General features: G+C 53.7%; 2 protein-coding genes across 6 annotated transcripts in view; one reads left to right on the forward strand and one right to left on the reverse strand.

Annotated features, from left to right (window-relative positions):
* Nucleotides 1–1719: 1719 nt before the first annotated feature.
* Nucleotides 1720–15035, forward strand: NPHS2 (NPHS2 stomatin family member, podocin). The gene is made up of 8 exons (XM_006126949.4): nt 1720–2045; nt 7502–7605; nt 9076–9148; nt 10236–10318; nt 11007–11210; nt 12370–12425; nt 13049–13127; nt 13915–15035. Exons 1-8 carry the CDS (start codon nt 1742–1744, stop codon nt 14179–14181), a joined length of 1170 nt encoding a protein of 389 aa, XP_006127011.2. The 5' UTR covers nt 1720–1741; the 3' UTR covers nt 14182–15035.
* Nucleotides 15036–18286: 3251 nt separating this feature from the next.
* The window catches only part of AXDND1 (axonemal dynein light chain domain containing 1), a 41505-nt gene continuing 38481 nt past the window's right edge, over nt 18287–21310 (reverse strand). For 3 of the 5 annotated variants that reach the window (XM_075936848.1, XM_075936850.1, XM_006126975.4), the window contains 2 exons: nt 20628–20770; nt 18287–18492 (listed from right to left, as the gene is read on the reverse strand). In XM_075936848.1, coding sequence (XP_075792963.1) covers nt 18404–18492; nt 20628–20770 — 232 coding nt within the window. In that variant the 3' untranslated portion in view covers nt 18287–18403. The remainder of the gene's footprint in view (nt 18493–20627; nt 20771–21310) is intronic. The other 2 variants (XM_075936851.1, XM_025186602.2) reach the window with 2 other exon arrangements.

The following is a 21310-nucleotide window of genomic DNA, read 5'->3' on the forward strand; positions in this document are numbered from 1 at the left end:
AGGTAATGACATTAGGGGTGATAATTGGGGAAGCTATCTTTGTAATGGGTGAGATAATTAGAGTCTTTGTTTAAACCCATACATAAAGTGTCAAATTTAAGCATGAATGACAATTCTGAAGCTTCTCATTGAAGTCTGGAGTTCAAGTCTCTTTGAAGCAATATGCATGTTTTAAGGTCATTGAAGGAATGGTTATTCCCAAACTGAGGATACCAGAGAACCATGGGGAGAGAGACACTGAAGTAGCAGACAGGCACTCAGGGAAATTTAATTTTTTTTTAAAACCCACCACCCCACTGTTGGTGTTTTCCCTCCTCCCACGTTACCGAGTTTGGCTCATGGGAACACACTGCTGGATTGGAGCTAACTGCCTGGCTTGGTTTGAAAAGTGACAGTTGTTACAGTCAAATGAGACCAGCTGAACGCCCAGGTGCCCTGCTGTGTTGGGAACCCAACGCCCGGGGTCGAGGGAGCAGAGCCAGTGGAGAGTAGGGATGTAAAAAAGAAACTGCTAAAAAAAGTAACTGTGGAACCACTAGAAGTCGTAGCGATGACACGAGCCGCCGACTCTGCAGCGTATGGCTTATCCTGCAGGGTCTGTAGTGCAGCTGGCTCCCCGGGAGTGGGGCCGGCTGCCGCTGTACACTGGGGCTACGTCTAGACTGCCCCCTCTTGCGCAAGAGACTATGCAAACGAGGCGAAGCGGAGAATATCGCCGCACCTCATTTGCATACTTAATGAGCTGCCATTTTGCGCAAGGGGCTCAGTCTGCACGGCTCCTTTTTGCACAGAACCCCCTCTTGCGCGAGAGCTGCTCTTCCTGAAAAAAAGCAGCAGAACGGCTGCTGCGCAACAGCCCCTTGTGCACAAATGGTGGCTCATTAAGTATGCAAATGAGGTGCAGCGATATTCACCGCTTCACCTCATTTGCATATTCTCTTGCGCAAGAGGGGGCAGTCTAGACGTCGTGGGAGTATAAGCCGGCTCTCCAGAGTGCACCGGGTGCTGGCCCCGCGTCTGGGGAGCTGGCTGTCACCCCACGCTGCGGGCTCTGATACACAGCGCACAGCATGGACCAGCAGCCGGCTCCGCCGGAGCAGAGCCAGCAGCCAGAGCTGGTGGCCACAGCGAACTTGTTTACACACCCCGCCACCCAGCCCCACTCTCGAAGAGCCAGCTGCACTGCGGTGACCGGCTCTCCGGGAGCAGGGCTGGGAGTTGGTGTGCGCCAGCAAAGAGTAACCACAATGGAAACCGATCAGCTGATAACCGATAGCCATTGAAATGATTGCACTCTTATGTCCTGAGTGGAGAGCAACCCCCGCAGCCCCCATGTGCAGGGGAAGCAGTTTCTAAATGTGGGAACTATTCAGAGCTTGACATGGTTAGTTGCTTCCAACAGCAAAGGTTTGGGTTTCCTCACCCCTCCTCAGTCACGAGCCAGCAGGCCGAGTTCTGTGCGAGTGTCAATGCATTTTATGCCCAAGTCAGACAAGAGCACACGGATCCTTAGCACGGATTCCACCGTCATGGCATCTGATGGGCAAGGACGGAGCCTTCCTGAAACCCCCGTCCGGGAGGTGGGTGATAGGACAGCATCTGGGAAACATCTTGCTTGGCTCTTTGGCCAGGCAAATGAGCCCGGAGTGCACTTACAAGGGCCTGCGCCTCCCCCGCTTGTCACCTCCTCCACTCCCTGATAAATTCCCAGGGCCGGCTGTCCTGCGGCCGCAGCAGCTGCATGCTCCTCCGCTCCCAGCCCTCGCTGAGGATGGAAAAGCAGGCTCGCAGCTCCTCCAGGGAGCCCCACAAGGGAAACAGGGAGCCCACGGACTCGCAGGGCAGGAGAGAGAAGGGGGGGAGCAGAAGAGGAGCCAGCAGGGACAGGGAGGGGCTGAAAAGGGGGAAAGCCACGGAGGGCACGAGCCCCCCGGAGACACACAGGAGGGGGCAGAGCTCCACGGTGGTGGACGTGGATGAGGTGGTGCCGTTCGACGAGGAAACAGAGGCAATGGCGCTGCTGGAAAGCGAGCAACAGGAGGAAGGTAGGTTAGGAAAGGGCTGGCGAGCAGGGGCATGGAGGATACCGGTTTGTGGGGCACTGGGGTCCGATTCTGCTCTGATCCCCGGGTCCTTGTTTGCACCAATGCACAGAGCAGGTGCAATCAATTCCCAAAAGGGCTCAGCACCGGGCCCTGGGGCTAACCCGGCTGCTCCCGGACACCACGGCCCGTTCCCTTTCTCATAAAGCAACACATTCAGCAGCAGCCACCCTGCCTCCTCCAGTGCGGCTCGCGAGCTCCACAGCCTGGCGGGCCCCGTTAGCCCTTAACCCGGAGGCGCACAGGGGGTTAGTTACCACCCTTCGAGGGAAGGACGTTTCTAGCCGGAATTGGTCCCCAACTGGCTCACAAGCCCAGAGCACATCTGGACCAACCTATTGCCACAGATTACAGCCATTTGTAGGGGCAGGGACTCGGCACAGAGGGGAGCAGGGGGCTGTGATGAGCAAACCTCTTGGTGTCTCCTCTTTCACAGAGTGGCACCTATAGGCACAGGCTTTAGCCAGAGGTTCGATCGGGTCAGCCCGGGCATCACGGGGATAGGCAGGCATGGCCAGAAGCAGCAAAAATCCTTCCCCAGCCCACCTGCTTTGCTTCTCTCACCCTGAGGGTTAATTCTCCACAGCCGCCTCCTTCCTCCAAGGAGCTCTGGCTTGAGGGCAGGGAGCGGCTCATTGCTACAGCCAGGAAACCAAGCCACACGGCCAGAGCACGGCTGCAGATTCTGAGGGCACCTGCCAGGGCCGGCTTTACCATGAGGCGAACTGAGGTGGCCACCTCAGGTGCCAGACTGGGGGGGGGGGGGGCGCCACTAGGACCGGGAGTATAGAAAATTGTGTCTGCTGCTGGTGCAGAGGTAGGTAGCAGAGCAGCCCCACGAGAGGAGCAGAACAGGAAGACGGCAGAATTGAGACCTTTCCAAGTTTTGGCCCAAGTGAGGGGGCAGGGGGGCCTCATTTAAGCTCCCCGCCTCAGGTGCCAAAACGTTGTGGGCCGGCCCTGTTGCCTGCAATTCAGCATTTCTCTGGTTCAGCTTGTTGCAAGCGGAAGGGCCAGCTGCAAAACTCGGACACTGACTCTGCTGCCTCTGGAACTGGCCTTCCTGCAGAAAGCCCTGAGGGCCAGGGGGACTGTAGTGGGCAATGGAAGCAGGGAGATTACACTCACCTTTGGTGAGAGCACGTGTCACAAGAGGGCGCCGTGATCCAAGCGTTTCACCTTCAGGGCTGTGCCTGCAACAAGCGGGAAGCCAGCTGGCTGCTGGAGCCACAGCTTTTAAGGCGGTGGTTTCCAAACTTTTCGGCATCACACCCCCTTTTTGATTTTTGAGAAACCCTCATGCGCCTCCCACCCCCCAATAGCAGCAAAACTTGCTGGCTGTGTCTAGACTGCATCCCTTTTCCGTAAAAGGGATGCAAATTAGACACATCGCAATTGCAAATGAAGCGGAGATTTAAATCCCCCCCTGCTTCATTTGCATAAAAATGGCTGCCGCTTTTTTCCGGCTCGGAGCTTTGCCTGAAAAAAGCACCAGTCTAGACGCGGATCTTTCGGAAAATAAAGCCTTTTCCAAAAGATCCCTTGCTCCTCTTAAAATCAGGAATAAGGGATCTTTCGGAAAAGGCTTTATTTTCCAAAAGATCTGTGTCTAGACTGGCACTTTTTTCCGGCAAAGCTCCGAGCCGGAAAAAAGCGGCAGCCATTTTTATGCAAATGAAGCAGGGGGGGATTTAAATCCCCGCTTCATTTGCAATTGTGATGTGTCTAATTTGCATCCCTTTTATGGAAAAGGGATGCAATCTAGACACAGCCGTTGAGCAAAAAAAAAAAAAAAAGGAACTGACTGGGGCCGAAAAACAAAAATAGCAGCGAAACTTAGGGGGGGAGATTGATGGGGGGCGGGGTCGCCTCACACCCTTCCTCCCCGGAATTTCTTCACGCCCCCCAGTTTGGGAAGCCGTGTTTTAAGGCAGGCAATGGGAGCCGGAGCAAAACCACTGTGGGGAGAGGGTGGAGTCAGCATCTGCTCAGCACATCTACTGTATATTTGAGCGTTTGTCTGTCTGTCTGTCCAAGAACTCCTCCTTCTGGTAAGAGCTAGGACCCCCACATTTGTATGCAGCTTCCTCTGGTCATAACTTAAAGCAAGGTCAAGGTCTGCTTGAGCCAGGGTATTGGGATGTGCCCAGAATGGGATTGCGTCTCACCAAACGAGACAGAAAAGAATCGTCAGGCAGGTGAAAGGAGATGGCTGGAGTTGCCCTTCCCACCTAGAACTGCCCCAGCCCTGAGCCTCCCACCCTCCAAGGCTATGTCTACACTCGCGGCTTCTTGCGTGAGAAATATGCAAATTAGGCCAAGCGTGGCATATCGCCGAGCTTCATTTGCATACCTAGTGAGCCGCCATTTTTGCAGAAGAGGCTCTTGCTCTAGAAGGAGCTGTCTACACTGCCCCTTCTTGCACAAGAGAAACCCTCTTGTGCAATGCCGCTATGCCGATTATTTTCAGGAATAGCGGCATCGCGGAAGAGGGTTTCTCTTGCGCCAGAAGGGGCAGTGTAGGCAGCTTCTTCTGGTGCAAGAGCCTCTTCTGCAAAAATGGCGGCTCATTAGGTATGCAAATGAGGCTCGGCGATATTCTACGCGTAGCCTCGTTTGCATATTTCTCGCACAAGAAGCCGCGAGTGTAGACATAGCCCAAGTGCCCTTTAGGGAGGACTGACTGTAGCTTAGAGGACCAAGCACCAGAGTTGTAGGCAGTAAACCTGAGTTCTGGTCCCAGCTGTGCTACAGAGTGGGAGAGAGAGCTCCCCTATCCGGGAAATGGACAGGGAGTTTCCATAAGTGTCATTCATTCCTGCCTGTGAAGCCTGCACAGAATGCCCAAGTACATGAGAAGTGGCCAGTGCCAGCTGTCCCCAAAGGGAGTGAACTGATCAGGTCAGCAAAGTCCTAACAAGAAAGGGGCATTCAGCATGTGCCATTTCCCAGGGGCTGCCTGAACTAGCAGCTCTTGGGTGATACCCCTCATGTCGCCCATTCCCAGCCTCTGATAAACAGAGGTGAGGGACATCTTTCCTACCCATCCCGGCTAATAGCCATTGATGGACCTAACCTCCATGAATTGATCTAGTTCTTTCTGGAACCCTGTTAAAGTCCGGGTCTTCACAACATCCTCTGGCAAGGAGTTCCACAGGTTGACTGTGAGCTTCATGAAGAAAAGCTTCCTTTTGTTTGTTTTAAACCTGCTACCTACTAATTTCATTTGGTGACCCCTAGTTCTTATGGTACGGGAACAAGTCAATCACTTTTCCTTATTCACTTGCTGCACACCTGGCATGATTTTATAGACCTCTGTCATATCCCCCCTTACTGTCCTCTTTTCTAAGCTGAAAGTCCCAATCTTGTAGGAGCAGGTAAGTTACAGGTTTAGGACAGTTGAGATGCCAGTTTTAAAATGATCTTTCTCCATCCTGTACCATCCATTAGTTAATAAACCTCTGGACTCAGAGGTCAGACAATCATTCTTTCAGCCTAAGCCAGCTGGAGCTGCCCTGAGCATTTGATTTATGGGTCGATATTAGCCTGAGTTCCCTGTGTTCTGGTTCCAGATGACTAAGGGGGACTTTGCTTAGAATGGCTGAGAGGAGAGTAGCTGGTAGCTGACTCTGCTGCCCTCCTGGAACAAGCTCTGACTTTGTCTGGTTCATGTGTCCAGCTAGGGGGTGGCTCTCATGCTCATGGGCAAAGGAATCATCCCGAGCACACTGATAAAAGCTTTGTCCCCAGCTCACCCGAGGAGCAACACCACCTTGACCCCAGAGCTGCTGGCTCAGGTGGCCCCCTGGGAAATAGAACATGCTGAATGCCCCTTCCTCGCTGCGACTGAATATTTAAAGTGTAGACCCAGCAGTAGTACCTGGTCAGCACTGGTTCCTCGTGGTGGTGAGGGACAGTGTCCCCTCTAACATTTTCCATCCCTGAGCAGGTTGAATTTTCTTTTGGTCAGATTGAAATTTCTTATGTGCACCACTAATATTGAGGGAGTGTGTGTGTGGATGTGCACCACCAATACAAACATAACACACACACATTTTAAGCAGTCCATGTATGAGGAAGAAAATATATTAAAACAAGGGATATTTAACAAGGAGCAATGCGTACGATATTTAATATGAAATCAAATAAAGAAAATTAACACTACGCTTGGAAAAAAACAACAAATGGTCTGGTAGCACTTTATAGACTAACAAACCATGTAGATGGTATCATGAGCTTTCGTGGGCACTGCCCACTTCTTCTGATGGGCTGAAGAAGTGGGCTGTGCCCACGAAAGCTCATGATACCATCTGCATGGTTTGTTTGGCTATTAAGTGCTACCAGACCATTTGTTATTTTTTTCTGTAACAGACTAACTCGGCTACCCCCTGAAACTACTCTTGGAGTACATGTATCATCATCCTTTCTAACAACTCAAGCTAGTGATTGTTACTTCTGACTTTTAAGAGCCAGAACTCTTCCCCATAGCAAAGATCTGGCTTTACTGCAATACAATATACCACATTAATTAGTAACACAGGATTTAAAACAATCATTAAGATCAGAGTTTTAGAAATCTGCAGCATTCCAAACAAATTCTTTTAAAGAAATCTTTTTCTTTCTTATCTTAAGCCATTAACACCTATGCAAATGAGTCCTCCTAGTGCACACACTTACCCCATGCAGCCTGCTTCCGCCTCCCCCTCCAACCCAGACAGACAAAGAGGACTACAGCGAGTCAGACACCCCAAACAAACTGCCCCCTACCTCCACCTCACTGCACAGATGCCAGCACCCATGCACCTCCTCTTTCCCCCACCTATCTCATGCCTCTTATCTCCCCCTCCCCTGGAGGCTTGAGAGTGCTGAGTTTCTGCCTCTCTTGCTCTCCTCCTGCAGATGGGACTCTACAAACTCCCCTTCCCTCTGACTCTCTCCCCCTCACCGCAGCCACTTATTCCCTGCTTTTTTCCCTTTTCACCTGCTCTGGGAGCTGCTCTGTTTCAAGCGCAGAGCAGCTCCATTTAACTGCTTGCTTAATGAGATGCCCCACCCCCCTCCGGTCAGCTGAGTTCCCTGCCTGTGCGGGAGCTTTGAACTTCTAAGCAGAGCTTAGAACACAGCTGCACGACCATGCAGGTGCGCAGCTCACAGGGAACGTAGGTGAGAGAACCTTCTGCCCCAAAGAAGTCACACATAACCGAGTTTTACCCCTTTCAAGGCAGGCCCTGAATGCCGACTCCAGCGTCTTGCTCAAATTCCAGCCCCAGGGATTACAGTCTGCCCGTCTCCGAGTAGGTTTTGATGACCCGCTGGAAGCTGGATTTCTGACCACGCAAGCAGATGCTGTTGGGTCAGTAATGTGGAAATAGGCCCCTGCTAATGCATTCTCTCTTTAGGTCTGGCAGCTTCCAGTCGAGGCATCTGTGAGTGGCTTCTTACCGTCTTGTCCCTTCTCTTCATCATATTGACCTTCCCCATTTCTGTCTGGTTCTGCATGAAGGTGAGGCAATGCATGGAGCGCCTGACGTTGCATCCTTATTGTGGCATTTTAACATTGGTTGTGCGTGCAATGTCCTTGCATTTTAAAAAAGCAAATGGAAGACACAGAAATGCCATCATGTGGCAGCGAAGTGACACCCACGCAGGCCCTCGGCAGGGTCAGAGGCGTTATATCTACCACTTGCGCTAATGGAGTAACCGACAGCAATAGTAGATTGTTATCCTCTGGATGGCGCAACACTAGAGGGAGATGAGACACCTACCAAGTGGTTTCCTGGGTATTTGCTCCATTCCCGGCTGTGGAGGGGAGTGTGCTCTAGTGGGCATGCTTCTGCCCATTCCCCTTCAACCAGGTCTTACCTCATCCCTACCCCTGGCTCCATCCCAATTCCATCCTCCTCACCCAGCCAGGCCCAGTGTCCACTCCTCAGGCCTTTCATCCCAGTCCTAGTCTCCTTTGCCCCGATAGTCCCAGTTCCCTGCTCCTCCTCCCATCCATCTCTGTCTCCTGCTCAGCCTCCTATGTCCACAGGCCTTAACCCTCCCACTTCCCAGTCTCCCACCCCAGGCTCCTGGTCCAATCTGAGTCCCTTCCCTAGTCTGACTCCTTGCCCCGTGGCTCAGCTCAGCCCTGTCTCCCCTCCCCCACCACACTGTGCCAGGCCTACGTTTACCCCTCCTCCCCATTCCCCAGCTGGTCTGTCTGCCTACTCCCACCACTTTTCTCCCCCAGTTCCCTATCCTGGTTTCCTGGCACAGCCAATCCACGTCTCCCCTGACCCCAGCTTACAGTCCCAGCCATTCCCCTACCCCCCAAACACCCCTTCATCCCAATGCACTCGCCCTACCTCTCGTCTGGTTCTCACTTAGGGTGGCCAGATAGTTTCACAAAAAATACTGAACACTGTGGGGAAAAAAAAGAGTCACGGCCCCTTTAAATCCTCACACACTCACACACTCCCCCAGGCCCTGCCAGACATGGCAGGGGAAGAATGTCCCAAGAAGCCTTCGGTCTGAGAAAAACAGAAAATACCGGACATTTTACGTGTCTGGTATTTTCTCTTTTTTTTTTTTTTTACCGGACACGTGCCACAAATACCGGGCTGTCCGGTCCAATACCAGACACCTGGCAACCCTACTTGAGTCTCACTCCCTCTGTGTTTAATTCAAGTGGCTTCCCTCTCCATGTTGCCTCACGGAGCGCACCAAAGAAACCGGCCCCCTTCTCTCCGTTCCAGCCGCCTGGCTCCGGCCACAGTTGCAATTGCCACACGGTGGCTGGGCCGACTCTCGGCCAGTGTAAATGGAGCTGGGGGCACTGGGGGAATGGAGCTACACCAGCACACGGCAGCTGGCTGGCTCCGCACAGTTTGCCTTGCCACTGTTTTCCCCAAATTCTCTTCTGATGCTGCCGCTGTCCCTCTAGAGCCCCCGCCCCCTCCAATTCCTGCCTCTCTGTCTCCCCCTGCAGATCGTGCGGGAATACGAGAGAGCCATCGTGTTCCGACTTGGGCGCCTCCTTCCTGGAAGGCCCCGAGGGCCTGGTAAGCAAATCATCCCTTGCTCTCCCCAGCAGGCTCCGAGGGGGCTGCCAACGTCCACGTCCCCGTTGTTCTCAGGGGATCCCCCCTCTCAGTGCCCTGCCCCTCTCACCGCACCCACCACAAATGTGCATCCTGCCCCAGGCCAGCCTCTGAGGGCTTAGCCCAGGAGACTGCAGGGGGGTGGATCCGCCCTTCTCGTCTCCTTCCCCCCTCCCAGTGATTGGCCTCACCCCTGCCCTCCTCACTCTCTCACCTACCAGACCTGCTAGTGGCCGGCAAGGAGGGCATTGCCCTCTGCAACTGCCCCGGGAGGCGACTGGCTCCTCCCAGGGCTGGCTGCTTCTAGTGCTGCTGCAGCCCCAGATGAGTGAGGTAAGAGGCATCTGGAAATCTGGTGCCCAGGGCCTGTGGCTCCCTCGTCCTCGCTGTGCAGACCGAGCCAAGAAAGGAGACGGCCTCTCCCGGGAACCTGGTTTTGGTTTCTCTCCTGGCCATGGGGCAGTGGCAGCTCCTGGGGGCCCCCGACACCCGTAGGTCTCCAAATACTGCCAGATGCTGGGATCAGGTACATGCCCACTGCTTCCCTGCCCCCTCCCAGCCATGAGGAAGCAGAAGAGCAGCCCCTTTCCCACCCCCACTGCAGACTGTGGTCGCCTCCTCCCACAGGGCCAGGGATCAGTCTCTTGGTGAACCTCCGCAGGTATGTGACATGAGCCGCTTGCTCCATCCTCACTGCCCAGGGGTTAGCTGCCTGGAGAAGGGCGAGGTTGTGGTAAGACCCTGAGGCCCTGGCACCCCGCTCCTCTAAGCCCCCACTGTGAGGACTCTAGACAGCCATGGGTGGCCAGGGAACCCCCCAGGGTCTGATGCCTCTGCCACAGTTTTGGGAAGCGTTTATTTCCATCTTCCTCCTCCCCGCCCCCATTCCTGCAGCAGGACCCTGGACAGGTAGAGACGCTGAAGCTCTGGGCCCTTCTCTTGGTCTCCGTCTTGTCCTACATATCCCCAAGTTTACTCCCATTGGGTCAGACAGGGGACTTTCTTCCACAGCACCCAGTCGCACGCCGCTGCTCTCTTTCTCCCCTAGGCCTTTTCTTCTTCCTTCCCTGTCTGGATACATACCACAAGGTAGACCGTCGCCTCAAAACCCTAGCGATCCCCTTCCATGAGGTAAGCCGGCTCCCTTCCACTTATTCCCTTGCATCTCTAGCGTTAGACTTTCCTCTGACGGGTGAGATCCATTTGCTCCCATGTGGGAGGGAGGCATGAAATATTACACCCACCTGAGCGTGCTCAGCCCTGACGTGACCTGCAGCCAGGGGCTAGTGTCGGTCATTCGGCCCTGAAGCAATAAAAGGGTCCCATTAGCACCCCGAGAGATCCCAAAGTGCGTTACTAGCTTGCGTTACAAGGCCAGCACAGCTGAGAGGCAGCCAGCCCTGGGCAAAGGACACTAGCCGACTGGCACGCAGCACGATGGGCAAGAATCTCACGTTCTTTTCTTAATCAAAGCTAAGTATCTAGACTTCATGGCTGGGCGGAAAAGCCTGCTAATATGATCAAAACGCACCCTAAAGGCACAGAAAATAGAAGGCAAAAATCATAGCATTTTTAATCTAAGTTCATGATTTTTTAAACACAAAAAGCAGGTGACACCACACTAATGCCCAGCACAACACAACACAACACACTACTGCACAACACAGAACACCAAACACAACTAGGTAGGGTTGCCAGATACTTTAAAAAAAATACCGAACATGGCAGAGAAAAAATTGGTTGAGCAAATAAAAAAAAATTTTCTTCTCCAGCCTTCCTTCTCGCAGTCAGATCCATCACCCTCCGCTTCTCTGCCTAGGTAGTGACCAAAGACATGGTGACCGTGGAAATAGATGCCGTCTGCTACTACCGGATGGAAAATGCCTCGCTCCTGCTAACCAGTGTGGCCAACCTCTCCAATGCTGTTCAGCTGCTGGTGCAGACAACCATGAAGCGCCTGCTGGCCCATCGATCCTTCAGCGAAATCCTCCTGGAAAGGAAGAGCATTGGCCAGGAGATGAAGGTATCTCTGCGTGGAGGTGGGTGGCTTGGGGTGGCAAAGCACATCAGCCTTTCAACACAGTGGCTGTGTCTAGACTGGCCAGTTTTTCCGGAAAATCAGCCGCTTTTCCGGAAAAACTTGCCAGCTGTCTACACTGGCCGCTTGAATTTCCGCAAAAGCACTGACGATCTCATGTAAGATTGTCAGTGTTCTTACGGAAATACTATGCTGCTCCCGTTCGGGCAAAGTCCTTTTGCGCAAAACTTTTGGCGAAAGTGGTAATCGGGGCTTTTTTGCGGAAAAGCGCGTCTAGATTGGCACGGACGCTTTTCCACAAAAAGTGCTTTTGCGGAAAAGCGTCCTGCCAATCTAGACGCTCTTTTCCGAAAATGCTTCTAACGGAAAACTTTCCCGTTAAAAGCATTTCCGGAAAATCATGCCAGTCTAGACGTAGCCAGTGTGTAGAAAGGGCCTCGTGGAAAGGCCTATGAGACGCCCACAGCGATCAGACTCAGGGATCGGTTGTGGCATCAGGTGGCTTGCTGCCCCCGACGGAAGGCGGCCGTGTGGGGGTTACACTTGGAGTGCCTTGGACAAGAGAAGCGGTCGGAGGGCAAAGTGCTTGGGTGAAATGCATCCCCGGTGGGCTGCTGTTTCTCTGCCAGCTGCAGCCAGCCCAGCTGTTGAGCCATGAGGGGGAGGGGCTCAGGACAGCAATCCACTCTGGGAAATGATCAGCTGTCTAGATTCAAATGACCTATACAAGGCCAAATACGGCCCTGGTGTAAGTGTCCCCCTCCCCTCCCGATTTCTCTGACGTTACGCCACGGCTGGATTTTTTGAGGCAGCAACGGTGCTCCTGAGTCAACAAACTTTTCCAGGACCGGGAACTAATCTTCCTGAGCCGTGGGTAAGACCTAGAAACCAAAGGCAATGACGATGCACGTGGCAGCCTAGCTCCTTTCCCTGCCCTCTGCAGGGATTTCCCTTCATGTCTAACCTTTAGAGACGCTGACGCCATTTAAATGGAAGAGTTTTTCTGTGGTTTGCACAAGTTACCCCTCCCAGACCCAGCCCTTCTCCAAGCGCCCTTGGGCAGTGACCCAGGTGAGCCTGTACTGTCTCTGGTTTGCGAGTGCCGCACACAGAGCCGATGGTCAGCGTCTCCCCATCTCTCCAGGTCGCCTTGGATGCAGTCACGTGTCGTTGGGGAATCAAGGTGGAGAGAACAGAAATGTAGGTAGGAAGCGTGTGAAGTGGAGACCCAGCAGGGTACACAAACCTCCCCCGGCCCCTTTGCGAACTTTGCGTGCTAATGTCTGTTCTGCCTGAAGATCTAGCCAAGCGCCACCTCTCCAGGGCTTTGATACCCCTCTCCCCTCCGCATCCAGATCTTCTCCTTTGCCCAAGTACTCAGCATCTCCACTGATGGAGCTGCAAAACTTCAAATGGCACAAAGTGCTTGTGTGTTTTCCAGGCACCATAGCAGGATAACAGCATAGTGCCACTGATGTTGTCAGAGCTACATCCATTTACACAAGCTGAGGTGTAAGGTTCACAGCCTGGTTCCAAAGGAGAAAAACAGCTGGGCTGATAATAGCCTTCATCCAAGAATCAGAGTCCCTGGGAAGGCCCAATTGACTCCAGTGCTAGGTGGGTCCAGCCCCGCAGGGTGGGAGATGAGTTGGGCTGGGAAGTCTGAAATCTGAGCTCCAGGGGGTTTTGCACCCTGCCTCCCCCCCAGGACGGGAGTCCCTGGGGCGCAGCGTCAGGCAGGCTGGCAACCTGGCGCCCCCACGGCCTGGCGCTGCCGGTGGGCGTGGCATTCCAGGCGTCACTCCCGTCTCTTCCTCCTGCAGCAACCACGTGCGGCTGCCAGCTGAACTGCAGCAGTCCCTGGCGGTGGAAGCAGAGGCCCAGAGACAGGCCAAAGTGCGGGTAGGACACCAGTGAAAGCCCCATAGCGCCATGCTGGTCAGCTCCCAGCCTGTGGGACAGAGACCCTATACACCACCAGGAGAGAAGATTCCCCACAGCTGGCCTCACCTCCACTGGCTGAGCTCCTCCCCCCACCCCCCTTCCCTCTCACAGCACCGCCCCTCTGGACCCTGCAATGGGAAAGGCCCCTTCCCTCCCCCTGTGGGGCTCTACCCCCTGGGCAGCACTGCCCAGGGCCCTCCACCGGCTGCATCGCCAAGCTTCTGTCTCTTTGCAGCAGTCCTTATATCAGGACCAGTGGCGCCCCCTGGTGGCTGAGTCCAGGACCGCCTCTGCCACTGGCCTGAGCAGACGGGCCTCCTCCCAGGACAGGGCCGGTTAAATGCTGGAGCCTGGTGCCCGTCTCCCAAGCCTTGGCCTGGCTGCCCTCTCCTTTGCTTCCTTGCACAGTTGTGATCCCCAGCAAGGCTCCTCCGCCCTGCCCCAGGGCCCCATGACGGGCAGGCTGGGAAACCCGGCTTTCAAGAGCCGCCCAGGAGGAGTCAGGTCCCTCAGCGTGGTCACCCTGCTGCAGCCCCAGCCTCTCCACAGAGTGGTGGTGGAGCTCCGGCTGCAGGGGCTGTTCTGCTCCGGCAGGGGCACTGGCCATGGGAGAACTTGCAGCTACTCCAGCCCAGCATCTTCTCTAAGACTTGCTCAGCTTCCATCAGCCAGCCCCCGCCGCCCCGGCCAGCCCCAGTGGGGCCAATCCAGGGTGGAAACAGCTGTGTGCTGCCTTGTGCTGCAGGTGATCGCTGCCGAGGGGGAGAAGGCTGCCTCCGAATCCCTGAAGATGGCAGCTGAGATCTTAGCCGGCTCCCCGGCTGCTGTCCAGCTCCGCTACCTGCACGCGCTGCAGTGCCTGTCTGCAGAGAAACCGTCCGCCATCGTCCTCCCTTTGCCCTTTGACCTAATGACTCTTGTATCCACGGCGAGCCGCGGCGCCGGCCTTCCTGCCAGCGCGCCCAAGCACCCGGAGGCGCCGAAGGACAAGACGGACTCCCCCATGCTCTAGAGCCACACTGGGGAGCCGGCCCTCAGATGGGGCTGCCGCTGCTGGCCACTTCCCTTCAGTAGAGCACCACGGTCTGGCCTGCACCGGGCCCCAGCGGGAGCTGCGGAGGGGGGTGGGATGGGAAGGGAAGCAAGCAGCGGCCTGGGTTAGAAAGTGGGCTGAACACAGAGATCTGCATTGGAAGAACATTCCCATCCAGTGTGGGCGCAGGACGGGGGCAGGGGTGGGAGCTCGCTCTGCCCCTCCCTGTTTCATGGCTCCTTCTGCTCTGCCGTGCCGAGGAGCAGAGGGATGGGATAGCAGACTGCACCCCTGAACCCCTGCGCCGGAGCCCTCCCTGGCTTCTAGCATCCCCACTACACCGGCTGGACATTTGTATTTTCTATGAAAGGCCCCAAAGAATCAAACTCTCCCTTCCCAGCCCCTCCACCATGCTCCAGCTGGAGTCATTCGCGGTGCTGAAGCTGGGTGCCCAGATGCGAGGTGGCCCAACGGAGCGCCCTTTGTGCCACATCAGAGGCCGGGGACTAGCCAGGGCTCCACACGAGTGGGCGGCGCTTGAGAGCGTGCTGCTCCGTTGCTCATCGCAAAGCAGCCGTCTCCTGGAAGAAAGGCAGCTGGGGAGACGTGCAGGCCCAGGGACAGGGCGAGAAACACAAGAGCTTGCTCAGTCCCTCATGAGAGCCCCCCTCTGGGGACAGGTGCCACCCCCACAGTCTCGGTGGGTTTCGGAGCTGCCGCCCCCTGCCTCCCAGCTGTGTTAATGAACTAGCTCAGCGGGGCAGGGCGCCTGGAAACCATTTGCCTCCAGACGCCTGGGGCATCAGCTGAATAAAGTGCGTGAAAACATCTGCTTCGGATTTACGGATTAATCATTCACCCAAGGGCCGGGCCAGTCCGAGCTGCGGGATCACACGATACAGGCCGAGACACCCATCGCTCTCACTCACGCCTGCATCTTCCTCACCCGCTCACCTCCATCTCTGGCTGGAACAGCCTGCCTACCGCACATGCTCTGGCAGTGTCCCCCACCCACGCGGCCATTGATGGCCCTCCCCTCCCCACACCAAGGGAGGGGCTTAATAGCTGTTCAAGAGCTTTTAAAGCTGGAGGCTTCTCCAGCCTCGGTGCCCCCTCTGCCTGGCACGTGGAGAATAGCATCTCCATGTAATGGCCCTAACCAGTGTCATCTTAACTGCCCTGAAGCCGTGTACCCCAGTGGCTTATCCCAAACATTGGTTCATTCCCTGCTTGTTTCCCCCTACCAGCCTCCTTTGTTCCCCGGAGAGCTGGACAGGCAAATGCCAAGCAGGTAAACTGAGGCACGTAGGGTGTTCATGGAGACGCTGATACAGACAGTGCCTGCATTGTCCATCTGTGCTACCACAGCAGCACTGACTGCAAAGGGCAAACTAGGGTGGGAGCAGCAAATGGGCTGCTCCAAGGAACAGTGTCCTCCAAGATCTGTCACTTACCAGCTGTTGGGTTCTGGGCTCCCATGGCCAAACGTATGGTGCAGCTGGACCAGGGAGAGCCAATGGGCCGCACCGCAGAAAGCGAGGTGGGGCCCTTGGCTTTCCAGCTCCTTCCTGTGTCAGTTGTCGGTGAGCTCTGGGAGCAGCCCTGGGGATGGTACCGCCCAGGGTTGGAGCGGGAGCAGCACAAGGACACGCTGGCGTTCACCTGGCTGTGGAGGGGGGAAGGGCACAACCTGTCGGCAGGCTGACTCATATCGGCCACACTAGCTCCTAGCAGCGCCCCGTTCCCAGGAGAGCTCCTGCCTCCTGCCATCAGTGAGCAAGTGGGCACCCCCATGGCATAGCACCCCTATGCCATGCGTGACTCTGGTAGGGTGAAAGACAAGCCCCGTCATACACTGAGGCTATTATCTATACCGCCCCCCTCTTGCGCAAAAAAAGATGCAAATGAGGTGAAGCATGGACTATCGCCGTGCCTCATTTGCATAATTAACAAGGCTCTGTTTTTGCGCAAAAAGCCCCTCTTGCGCAAGAGTTGTTCTTCCTCTTTTTTTCAGGGAGAACAGCTCTGACACAAAAGCCTCTTGCGCAAAAACTGAGTCTCATTAATTACGCAAAGGAGACGTGGCAATATTCCATGCTTTGCCTCATTTGCATATGTTTTGGCATAAGAGAGGGCAGTGTAGACATAGCCTGGGAGCCTGAAGACACAGCGCTGGGGATGGGGCAGGAGGGGTAAGCGAGCTGTATTGCTGCTTGTTGCCATCAGATGGCACCCAAGGACTGGATACAGGCAGAGTTCTTGTCCTCTGTGTCTGTGAGAGGAGAACCTGGGATCCTATTAGGGAACTAAAGAGTGAAACTACAAACCCTGGTGTGCGTCCCTTGAGGGGGGAAAGCAGGGAGATAAGAACTGCCGGGAGTCTTATAGATAACAGCATCCCGTACAGCTTCTTTAACTGGCCTATGGAACCTCCCAGACGGGTGAGGAGTCTCCATTCAGCGCTGTCCGATGGTCCCCACAACAGGCAGAATGCTCAAACCAACCAACACAACTAAGTGACATCTCTCCGGTAGGCTCTTCAATTATCTGTAACTCCCTATTCAAGGCGATGGACCTTTCCCCACAGCAAAAGTACAGGGTGCTTTGAGATCAATCGCTGAAAAGAGCTATATAAGGGCTGGATATTAATTAATAGTTAATAATAATTATTATTATTACTAGGGGGTTGCACCCTCTGCTCACCAACCCCCCTCTCTCTGGCCGCGAATTGATGCTGATGACACTGATGACATCATTCTGTCACCCGGCAGGGCAAACTTTTATATGGAGGGAGAGAGATAAGTTCCCAACCTAGCCAAACTGCTCTGGTGTGTGGAGAGAGTTCATTGCCCACCAACACTGAGTTGGAGATCACCATGTGCCCCCTCCACTGGACAACTGCACACTCAGGCTACATCTACGCTACATACTTCTTGTGCAAGAAGCCTTTTGCGCAAGTGTTTTTGCACAAAAACGTCCTGCGCAAGAGCACGTCCACACCTCAAAGCACATCGCAAAAGCCATGTGCTTTTGTGCAAGAGAGCGTCCGCACTGCATGGACGCTCTTGCGCAAGAAAACTCTGATTGCCAAGCGCAAACTGGCCATCAGAGCACCTCCCTCAGGAGCATCCACACCTGCCTACTTGCACAATAGCTGTAGCACTAAAAGCAGCTATGCCTCAGAAAAGTAGGTTTACCTATGGCAGAAAAAGCCCTTTGTTCTGCTGTTTAACTGCCCATTTAACTGCTCAAGAGCTCATTTGAGGTGTGGATACTCCGCACGTTTTTGTGCAAAAACCTTGCAGTGTAGATATAGCCTCAGTGGTTTGGGATGGAAGGTCTAAGCAGTGACGTCTAGGCCATTCACCCCCGGCACCAATAAGCTCTGGCTGCTGTATTTGCAGCCCGCTTTTCACTAAGCCCTGCTTGTTGCTGACCCTCTAAGAGGAGACCACATGCTGTTGGGCTAAGACAGTTTCCAGACTGATGCCTCACTGTAATGCATCAGCATAATATGGACAAGGAGACAGACTAGGAAGTAAAGAGTTAACCCTTAAACTGGTAGAGACAAGGATCCTCATTGACAGTGAAGTAAACAGGCCAAAGCCCTGAGCAGCTTGTACTGTCGTGGGCCTCCACCCCTCCTCTCTCTCCTTCCACTCTGTATGCAGCCAGCCTCCTCCTGGCTGCTGCATTCCTCTTGGGACTCCTCCTCTACCTACCTCAAGAACCCCTTATCCTCCTGTTTCCCCCAGCACCCTCCATCTTTAGTGGTATTAGCCAGTGTTCTAAGACTAAGGAAACCCTCAGCCACATGTCTGAGCAGGTGGGAAGGGGGAAATCCTGCCTGCGAATCCGTTATCACAATTTGGGCTCCATCCCAGAGCCCTACAGTTCTGAGTCACTAGCTGATCCAGGCAGGGGACCAGCCCACTGTGGGGAATTGGCTTTGGGGTATTGATTAAAATATAGTAATTGGTTAGAATAGCAATTTCTAAGCATAAATGGAAAAGAGGTGTTATGTAACCAGAATAAGAAAACAGTCAATACTGAATAAGGATATCTGTAATCCTTTGCAGTCATATTAAATTCTCTAGGCCTAGGGGTTTTCAAACTTAGGGTCGTGACCTAGTGCTGCGTGGTGGAATGCCAGGCACTACAAATGGGGAACCAAACGACCTTCGCTGTGCATGGCTATTCTTTAATGTTTGGGTTTGCTGGCTCTCCTCGACCGGGCAGTAGAAGATGGTTTATGAGAAGTTGGCTTGGGCTCTTCATGGGAAGGGACTTCTGAAATAAAAAATATGCAGACATTAAAAATCAATACAGGGAAACATCCTTGTGTAAATACATCCTGTTGAATCAAGCATGCAGCACCCTCCCTTTTCAAATCACAGCGAAGAGGGACCCACTAGAGGGGCTGCATGGGGAAAGTTCAGGACTATAGTTCCCTCTTCCCCTAAATCAAGGTGTATCCAATTCTGAACCAATGAAAGAAACTGCTTTCCCATGGAATGGCATACTAGGGAGAGCAGATCCTATGTTCCTCAAAGTTAGGGTTGTGCTTTTTGACATCATGCAGTGAGGGACCCAGAACTGAGTGGAGATGGAGAATGAATTATCTGGCACAACTCAGGAGAGGGTGGTTCTGGACAGCTCTTCAAAAGATAGCAACAAGGAGAGCATGAGTGAGATGACTGTAGTCAGTTCCCACGTTCACAACTGTACAATGCACCAAAACCAAACTTTTTACGTCTACACTATGGTTAGGTTGATATAAGGCAGCTTATGTTAAAGGTGCAAGTACAGGGAGACAGGGGAATTCAGGGGGGCACGACCTTCCACATGAATCCTCCCCATCCCACTCCCAGACTGGGGCTCCCATACTCTCCTCATCCCCTCCCCATGATCTACCGCCCCCTTACCAGCGGATGGGGGTGAGGGGAAGGCTCTGTTCTCCTCCTGCTGCACTGGAGACTTTGGAACCACAGCAGGTAAAGGAACATAATGTGGGCCACCAGGTAGCCCCACCCTGGCAGATCCAGCCTGGCTGCACTATCCTCAGCCCCATCACCAGCCCTGTCCTCTGGTGGGGCTGCTGTACAGATGGAGGAGACCTTGTGTGGAAGGGCTGGGGGCAGTACAGCCACACAGGAGGAGCTGCTGGTGGGGCGCTGCCCTGTGGCCCCATCTTCTGCTCCTCCTGTGTCTTTCTGATTTGCCATACCGGCTATGAACATCTTGCTGTTGGTATGGTGGACTGGACTGGACTGTCCTACTTGCACTGCTGGCTTGTGTCGAGCTAATTACGTCATTTCTACACTACAGCTTTGCTACCGCCAGTATGAGGCCCTTACTACACTGACATAATACCTCCCCCTCCCTGAGGGGCACAGGACTTGTGACAACGCAGTTAGGGTGGTGCTATGTCCCTACACACACTGTGCTACATACATCAGTTGTAGGCTAAAATTATTGTGAATTTCATGGCTCAGTGCTGGAGCTGTGAAATTGACAAGAAAGACTAGTAGCTTGGCTAGTAGGTTCCCTGCTTCTGGCTCACAGCTGGCGCAGTCCCCCTAGGGTGAGTGGTGGGTGGGCTTCATCTAGAACTCAGCTGCCCCTGGGGCTTCTAGCTACCCACTTCCAGCAGACTGCTGCTGTCACTCCCCTCTCGCTGCTGGGAGCTCTGCTTCCCCACCCCGGGGCTCCCAGTTCCCTGAGGCCCGCTGCTCAGGCTCCCCACTCCAAGGCTGGCTGCCAGGAACTGAGGACTCTAGCTCCTACCTCCCCACATCCTTCCACAGCTGTTACAGAGTGGCTGCTCTGAGTGGAGACACCACCAGCATGGACTTGACATTAATGAAGTTTCACTCCTCATAGGCATTATGCTGTGAAATTGTGGGGCTCACAGTTGGGGCTAGAACCTTGGGGTGAACGGAGGGCTCCAGCTTTGGGTCTCACATTCAACTGTCAGTGCCCCACAACGCCCCTCTTCAATTGCTGCAAGCTCTTCCCCAGCAAAAGGAGGATAGTGTGGACACCAACAGCTGACTGCATTACTGTGGCGGCTGTAGGCCAAGTAAAATTAAGTCAACCTACGTTTCTAGTGCAGACAAGCTCCTAGAAACAGAAAGAATCAGCTGTACTAAGCATTCTTACCAACTTTATTTCACGAATGCTCCGAATGCAGCGATTCTATTGTTCCTGCTGTAGAACAATTTCCCATGGGAGGTACTGGATACTTGGCACATTTAAAATTAGTCTAGATAAAACACTAGTAAATGTCCAAGAGGAAATGGTCCTGCACTGGTCCTGAGATGGACTAGGGAATCTAGCAGATTTTTTTTCTCTCATAGTCCATGAGTCATCTCAGAATTCTCACTTGGTTTTGGCGGTGCTGTTTAAAAATGCAAACAGCTCACCTAGTTTTGGTGATTCTTCCTGAGGTTGGGTTGCTTTTTCCAGTTGTTTCTCTAGAGCTTGGATTTTCCCCAGAGCTTCTTCCAGCTGCTCATCCAGACTTTCTGATCTCTCCTCTGCAGTTTGAGCACGGATCTCAGCATCTCTGAAATACAGAAGCCAGGAAAACACTGAAACCTTTGCCTGAGAGACTCTGTTGGCAAGAGTCTCAACATTCAGACTAAGGGTATGTCTACACTACCACCCTAGTCCGAACTACCGTTACTCCTCGTGAAATGAGGAGTAACGGTAGTTCGGACTAAGAAGCCTAGTCCGAACTACCTAGTCCGTGCCGCGTGTAGCCGCGCGGCACGGAGTCCGCACTAGCGGACATTTAAAAATGGCTGCGCCCGGCTATATGCAAATGAAGCCCGGGAAATTCAAATCCCGGGCTTCATTTGCAACTCCGGTTGCCTACATTACCACCCTAGTTCGAACTAGGGTGGTAGTGTAGACATACCCTAAGAAAACAGAGATTTTTAAGTACAACTGATTGGCTCTATAAAAGCAAACTCACTGATTTAAATGTGTGGCATTATTAAAAAGATCTAAATCAAACAAATGACTCCTTAGCTCCAGCTATATGGGCCTTACACATAAATTCCATTTTAAATTCATTTTAAAGCTCAGTTTCTCCTAACAAAGG

This window comes from Pelodiscus sinensis, chromosome 9 (genome assembly GCF_049634645.1).
Source record: "Pelodiscus sinensis isolate JC-2024 chromosome 9, ASM4963464v1, whole genome shotgun sequence".
Lineage (NCBI taxonomy): Eukaryota > Metazoa > Chordata > Testudines > Trionychidae > Pelodiscus > Pelodiscus sinensis.